Source organism: Aulonocara stuartgranti (assembly GCF_965226115.1).
Source record: "Aulonocara stuartgranti genome assembly, chromosome: 3".
Lineage (NCBI taxonomy): Eukaryota > Metazoa > Chordata > Actinopteri > Cichliformes > Cichlidae > Aulonocara > Aulonocara stuartgranti.
The window spans coordinates 36,159,854-36,166,581 of record NC_138941.1 but is presented as its reverse complement, the minus strand read 5'-3'; the positions used below and the strand labels follow the sequence as shown (position 1 = coordinate 36,166,581).

Below are 6,728 nucleotides of genomic sequence, written 5' to 3'. Positions count from 1 at the left end.
TGTGTTTCTTTTTGCAGTGTTTCAGACTCCTTCACAATTTTCCCACTTGAGCAGTCAGTTTTTTCTTTCCCAAATTTGCTAACCCAAATTTTGATTTCCCACCTTAAATAACAGCATTCCTTGTCTTCAGCGTGCTCAGCAGAGCTCATCAGGACAATTAACAATTTTCCACACATATCACCATTCTTTCAGCTCAGTTTTGCAGCATCATTCATGCAATACTCTCATCATCGTCTCACTCACACCAGCTTTTCTCTCAAAACAATGTGCACCTCAAATCATTCATCCAAATAACAATTTTACACTTCACCTATACATTCACACATTTATATATATAGCAAAAGACTGCCACTGAGTGCCAAGATAAATTATTCCATTACCATATCACAACTTCACTTCATCTTCCTCTAGTACTAGTCATCCTACCATTTCGACTAATTTAAAAGCATCTAAGCCCAGGTTCACCCACCTTGCTGGTCAATTATAGCCGTTATCTGCCCGGGACAATGACCCGATTGCTAAGTCCTATCTTAATTTAAAAGCGTTTCCCGCAGTTCGACAGGAACCCCACCCCAGCGTCCTGTTGGCGTCTGGAGCTTTACGTAAGGTTACCTGCAGTCCACGTTTGAAATGGTCACGCCCAAGGGCCCCCCTCTGTCGGTCAAATGGTGCAAGAAAAGTGGTACTTGATCACTGATTATTAACGACTGTCCCTACCTGTCACGGGTATCACCCGAATTAACCCTGTCACCTGCAGGAAATTGCAGCGCGTCCGCCGCAAGATGGAGTCATAACACTCATAACATTTTGCACCGCTAGGAAGTCCAACTTCCCGTTCTAAGTACTTTAAATAATTCTTCGCCTCCTTCGCAACACCTTCAGCGTTGCCTGGTCCTGCCTTGCCTTCGCCTGGACTTGCCTCGCCTGGTCCTGCGGATGACTCACCACTTCCTCGTCCACACCCTGCATGGCCGGCCTTATCTTGACATCACCGGCCGCTTTCCAGGCCACTGGCTGGGCGTTGTCGCCGCCGCTGCCTTCTGCACGGCCAGCCTCCGGACCAGCTCAGTCGTCTCCTTCCGACCCCCTGAACTGTTCACACTCCTGTGCTGTCGGCCTCCGGGCCGGCCCCCTGAGCTGTCCTGTTTTGGACCTCGGTTCTGCTGACCTCCTGGTCTGCTCTTTGAACTGGTTTTTCTTGGGCTCCAGTGTTTTTTGATTTTGGACTTGTGTTTTGTTTTGAGACCTTCAGATGCTCCTGTTTTGTGGTTGTTGTTTTTTTGTTTTTTTTGTGTTTCTCTGTCTGATTTCAGTGTGTTCTGTTTACGTTTCCCCTGCCTCATCAGCTGTTATGTCTCCCAGGTGTGTTTCCCTCCTGTGTCCCATCCCCTGATTACTGGTGTGTGTACTTATAGTGTGTGTTCCCTCGTCCTCGTTGCTGGTTCGTCTGTGTTATTCCCCTCGGTCATTCTGTGTATTTTGCCCCGTCTTCCTGTGCATTCTCCCCGCGTTGTTCTCTCTGCAAGGTACTCTCGTTCATGTTCATGTTTTGTTGTTTAAGTTTTAGTTTTCCCAGTTTAGAGTGTTTTCAGTTCTGTTTCTCGCCACCCTTTCTTTTGTGTTGTACATCACTGTCGCAATAAAGCTTGCTCACCTCAGAAGCCACCTGCATTTTGGGTTCTTAATAATTCACACAGTTCTGTACATTACCGCAATGAATATTAAATGAAACAACTCTAATAGCCATATACATTGTAGGTCAACATATGAAACAGAATTTCCATTTCTCAGAACTGCAGAAAAATGTAAGTAATAACTTGCAGTTGCATTTCTCTAACTTTTTATTATTATTATTTCCCCCCACCAAACCCCCTTTCCCTTCCCCCTTTTTATAGTGTGTTTATTTGGAATATATATCTGGACAATATTTTGATCGTAGGGAAAGAAACAAAGAACAATCAAAACCAATAAACAATAATGCACACCCCCCTCCCACAAACAAACAAACAAACAAACAAACAAACAAACAAACAAACAAACAAACAAACAAACAAACAAACAACAACACCCAGTTGGACAAGTGGAGGCAGTTGATCCAATCTTGGTGGGATGCCCACCTCTTAGATGTTTACCTAGGGAAGGAGAGTTATTTAGATAAAATCTCTGTTCAGCTCTTTAATGCACTGGCTCAATCTGGACCAGAGTTTGTTGAATCTGTCTCTTTGAAGCCGCAAAGTATTGTAAAATTCTTGTATTCCTGGTACGTCTGTTTGCAGCCAATTCCTAGTCAATGTTTTCTTAGCTGACATTAAAATAATTCTCAGTAGGTATTTATCTGCTGGAGTGGTTATATTTAGCGGTTCCTTGCCTAAGTACATTTGTAAGGAACCAAAGGGGATGTGGGCACACATTCCTGGTTTGCTACCAGTGAAGGCTCTTCCCTCTCACAGATTAATTGCTTGGCGTAGTCTAAAAGGTCTGGGTCAACTATGTGCAGCACATGTGCAGAATGAAAGACAATATTGAAAAGATGTTCACTTTGAATGTTAAAAATAAATGAATAATGACAACGCTGTTCTAGAACCTGTATAAGAAGCAGTCAGTGTTTACAGATGTTATTACAGAAACTTAAAGATGGAAATATCACTCAAACATTTAGATTAATTTTTAGTTAAAGGTGCCAATATGAAGCCATTTTAGTATTGACAGTAGAAATTCAGAAATCTCTTATTGTACTACAAGTAGGCTTCTTAGGAAGACACAAAAGAGAAAGCACATTATAACAGTTTTATGCTCATTACACTGGCTTCTAGTATATTTTTCAAAATTCATTTTAAAATTTTAGTAATGAATTTCAAAGCTCCGAATCGTGAAGCTCCTGCCTTAATTTCTGATCTTATAGAACCCCACGCTCCCTCTCCCAGCCTGTGATCATCTAATCAATGGCTGTTAGTAGTCCCACCAGAAGACCAGAGGCAATAGATCTTCCAAAGCGGTGGCTCCCAGGTCATGGAATGCTCTGCCTCCATCATTACGTTTCCTTGATTGTATTTATTCTGTATGTTCGATTGTGCTGTTTTATGTTTATCTGTTTTATATTATTGTGAAGCCACTTTGTGGTTTTTATTAGGGCTGGGTATCGTCACTGATTTCTAGAATCGATTTGATTCCGATTCACGAGGTCCCGAATCGATTCGATCCACGATTCGATTTAATTCAATTCAATTTAAATCTGGGAAATTTTGACAGTCAGAAATATTATAATTCAGATAAGTACATTTACATATTTTTGTATCAATAAAAAGGAAGCTGACACACGCAAGACTTTATCAAAGGTGTGAGCGTCACAGCAGATGCCTTTGTGTCAAAGTACCTGAAGATAAAACACAGAAAAACATGAAGGTGATTTTCCTGGCCTGGGATTTTATAAAAATATTCTGCAGTACATCAAAAACGAAAGAAAACCATTAATCAACATATGAACATTACCTCTGAAGTTACAGCGGTTTTATTAGAGACACAGCTAAGCGTTTTGCATTTTGAATAATTTTAAAAAGTTTAAATTTGTTCAGTATTGAACAGCAGAAATGAGGTTTTCTTTTCGTAAGAATGTAAAAGGGAAAAAAACAGCGGCCGACAGCGCTGTAAGCAACAGTAGACTGGTGCGTAACAAGCAAGCGAATAATGACAAAAGGGAAACTGTTCTTGAAGTACAGAGAGAGAGAGGGAGAGAGAGAGAGAGAGAGGGAGGGAGGGAGGGAGGGAGAGAGAGAGAGAGAGAGAGAGAGGGAGGGAGGGAGGGAGAGAGAGAGAGAGAGAGAGAGAGAGAGAGAGAGAGAGCTGTGCATTGCGGTGGAAGCAAAACAGTAAAAGTCAGAGTGAATTCATGGCGATGTTTATGTGAAGCGTAGTTTGGATCTTCTTTTGCTGCTGGTTCGGTCAATATTGTTTGGAGAGAGATCAAACTAACAGCTTTAGAATCGGCTCATAAAGGGTGTGAACACAAAGCGCGGACCCGCCGACAGATCAGAATCAGCGAGCTGTCGGCTTTCAGCCCCGACCGTGAAAAAGGCGACATCTAACTGATTCTGATCTGCGGGTCACGCTGTGTGTTTAAGTCTTTGTGCAGAATCCGTGTACCTGCTCTCATTTACTGTCTTAGCTGTTTGGTGGTTCTTGAAATTTTGTGAGATGTCACCAGAGATTCTGGCATTTCGGGCAAAATAAATTTATATTAAAAAAATCGATTCAGGATTTTAATGAATCGATTTTACGTTATCCAAGCCAGAATCGATTTTAATCGATGAATCGATTATAAAAACCCACCCCTAGTTTTTATCCTGTGAAGAGTGCTATATCAAAGTAAAAGTAAACTAATGAAAGTTAAAAAACAAAACAAAAAAACAAAAAACCCACAGGCTTTCAAATGACATACCAGGAGGTGGTGAGGTAAACAGAAGGTCGGGTTTCCCAAATGGACCAGGTGCATTGCGTTGCTTGCGGATGTCATGGGTGTTCCAAACTGTTTGCTCCGTTTTTAAGTCTCTTTGAAGCAGTGGCAAGTGTGAGTACTGCAATCAGTTGCTATGAAAAAGGAGAATTAAAAAATTAATATGTTCATCTGCTTCTTTGAGGTAGAATAAGTAAAAGCTAAATTTTAATCAGTACTCAAAAAACAAAGGCATTCCTAGACCACATACTTTCATACTGCTGCTTGATTATTTTTCATGTCTAAAAATATTGACTTACATGTGCACAGGATTGTCCAGTTCAAGGATCCCAGACTCCATCATGGCCTACGCATGTTGTTTTGAAAAAGACATAAGTTGTGAAGGTGAGAATTTCATTAGTGAAAAGGTACAGATGTACATAAACACAGATTCTGGCCTTGTGTTTTCAGATAAACTAATCCATCGTATGTTTAACGAAATTTTGATGGCTAGTCTTTGTTAATAGGTTTTACAGGTGAAAGATTTGCTTTACCTCAAATGTTGTCAGCAATTTCTTAATCCATGTCCGCTTTAAAATACTGTTGAAACATTCAGCTCTCTAAACAACAGAAGCATGACATTATCAGTTTTGTTGTCAGGTTGTTACTTTAGAAATAGTCATTTACCAGCTTAAAGACATACCTGGTTGTGCACTGATGTCCCCATTCTGAAGCACCTCCATGCCTGATTCCCAAGATCTCGCATGTGAAATGCCATCTGCATTTGACCCACAACAAGGTTCTCCTTTCCTCTGTCCCCCCGAATCATTTGAGGACAGCCTAAAGACACAAACTGAAGATAATTAGTGAATGATGAAAAAATAAATTTATTAACAAAATGTAATCTTTTTTAACCCCCCATTTTTTAGTATATTGCATACCACCCTGTTCTTGAACAGCCTCAAAGAAATATCTGGCCACAAAGTTTTGTTTGCGGTTGGATGTGCCCACCTTTAGCCATAGAACCTTCCTGGAAAATCTGAAAAGAAAGAAACAGAAAAGTGGCCACTTGTACATATGATTTAATCATGTTTTGGCACTATGTTTGGTTTTTGTTACATTCCCCAAGAGTATGCTGGTTTTCCATTGTATTATGTCTAGGCGTTGTTTCTGGTTCCTCCGGCCATTTTGACTGCCATAGTTGTGTAGACTTACATGCCTTTGGAATTGAATGTGACTCCTGACTGTGTTCAAACTGACGCGAGGGGAGAGCTGCCTTTTGTTTTGTAATCCCTTGTATTCTCCCGTTTATGTGTTGGTTAGGTAGGTTATCGTAAATTGTACATTTTATTTTCTTTGGAGTTAAATTCTGTTTACTTTATATCAGGGATGTTTTGTTTGTTGTGTTGGTCTTGGCCCTCCCTGAAATTAACTGCCAGTCTGAAATGGAACTTTAAGACTAGCAGGAAATAAGCCTTTTAAAAACCGCCATCTTGAATCCTCCTTCACTATTCATACTTTATCTCGGTCCCTTAGACCAGGCTTGGCCAACTCCAGACCTCGAGGGCCAGTGTCCTGCATGTTTTAGATATCACCCTGGGTAAACACACTTGAATAAAATGATTAGTTCATTACCAGACCTCTGGAGAACTACAAAACATGTTGTGAGGGTAATTTAGCCATTTGAATCAGCTGTGGATCAAGGACACATCTAAAACCTGCAGGACACCGGCCCTCGAGGCCTGGACTTGCCCATCCCTGCCCTAGACTACTCAGGAGAGATAACACCTCAGTTTACCGCACATCCTTATCTTGAAGCAACTTTGTACTATCACTGAATATAATAAATTAAGTAGCGAATGCCATATTCAAACCTACCCATCAATCCCCAAATGTATCCGCATTCCAAAGAACTTCAGTTTATCATTGCCTATATGAAACAACAAATAATAATTACAATTTGTTTCAACAGAAGTACCATCAAAACATGTTTGGAAGGTTAATTGAAAAGATAAAATAAATACCATCAATGTGCCATGTGTCATTTGGACCACGGCTGATGTAATTCCGACGGGGAATTTTTTTTTTCTAGGAGATCTCCTCTGTAGACCGCTTGCATCCATATACCTCATTATATTAGCAACATCGTCTCTACAGGGAGTGCAGAATTATTAGGCAAGTTGTATTTTTGAGGAATAATTTTATTATTGAACAACAACCATGTTCTCAATGAACCCAAAAAACTCATTAATATCAAAGCTGAATGTTTTTGGAAGTAGTTTTTAGTTTGTTTTTAGTT

The 6,728-nt window shown here is 40.4% G+C and overlaps 1 protein-coding gene across 1 annotated transcript; it reads right to left on the bottom strand.

The window, feature by feature from the left end:
* Positions 1-4,587: 4,587 nt before the first annotated feature.
* On the bottom strand, positions 4,588-6,511 carry LOC309692402 (uncharacterized protein). The gene is made up of 6 exons (XM_082510830.1): positions 6,454-6,511; positions 6,308-6,359; positions 5,371-5,468; positions 5,133-5,269; positions 4,984-5,049; positions 4,588-4,796 (listed from the first exon to the last, which is right to left on the bottom strand). The coding sequence occupies exons 2-6, from the start codon at positions 6,331-6,333 to the stop codon at positions 4,746-4,748; spliced, it is 378 nt and encodes a 125-aa protein (XP_082366956.1). The 5' UTR covers positions 6,334-6,359; positions 6,454-6,511; the 3' UTR covers positions 4,588-4,745.
* Positions 6,512-6,728: the final 217 nt, after the last annotated feature.

Excerpts from the sequence above, each read along its gene's own strand:
- LOC309692402 (XM_082510830.1), bottom strand. The coding sequence starts at position 6,333 with ATGCGGATACATTTGGGGATTGATGG. Across the intron at positions 5,270-5,370 it reads GGCTGTTCAAGAACAGGGTG|GCTGTCCTCAAATGATTCGG; the intron begins GTATGCAATATA and ends TTGTGTCTTTAG. Across the intron at positions 5,050-5,132 it reads GGACATCAGTGCACAACCAG|AGAGCTGAATGTTTCAACAG; the intron begins GTATGTCTTTAA and ends TCTGTTGTTTAG.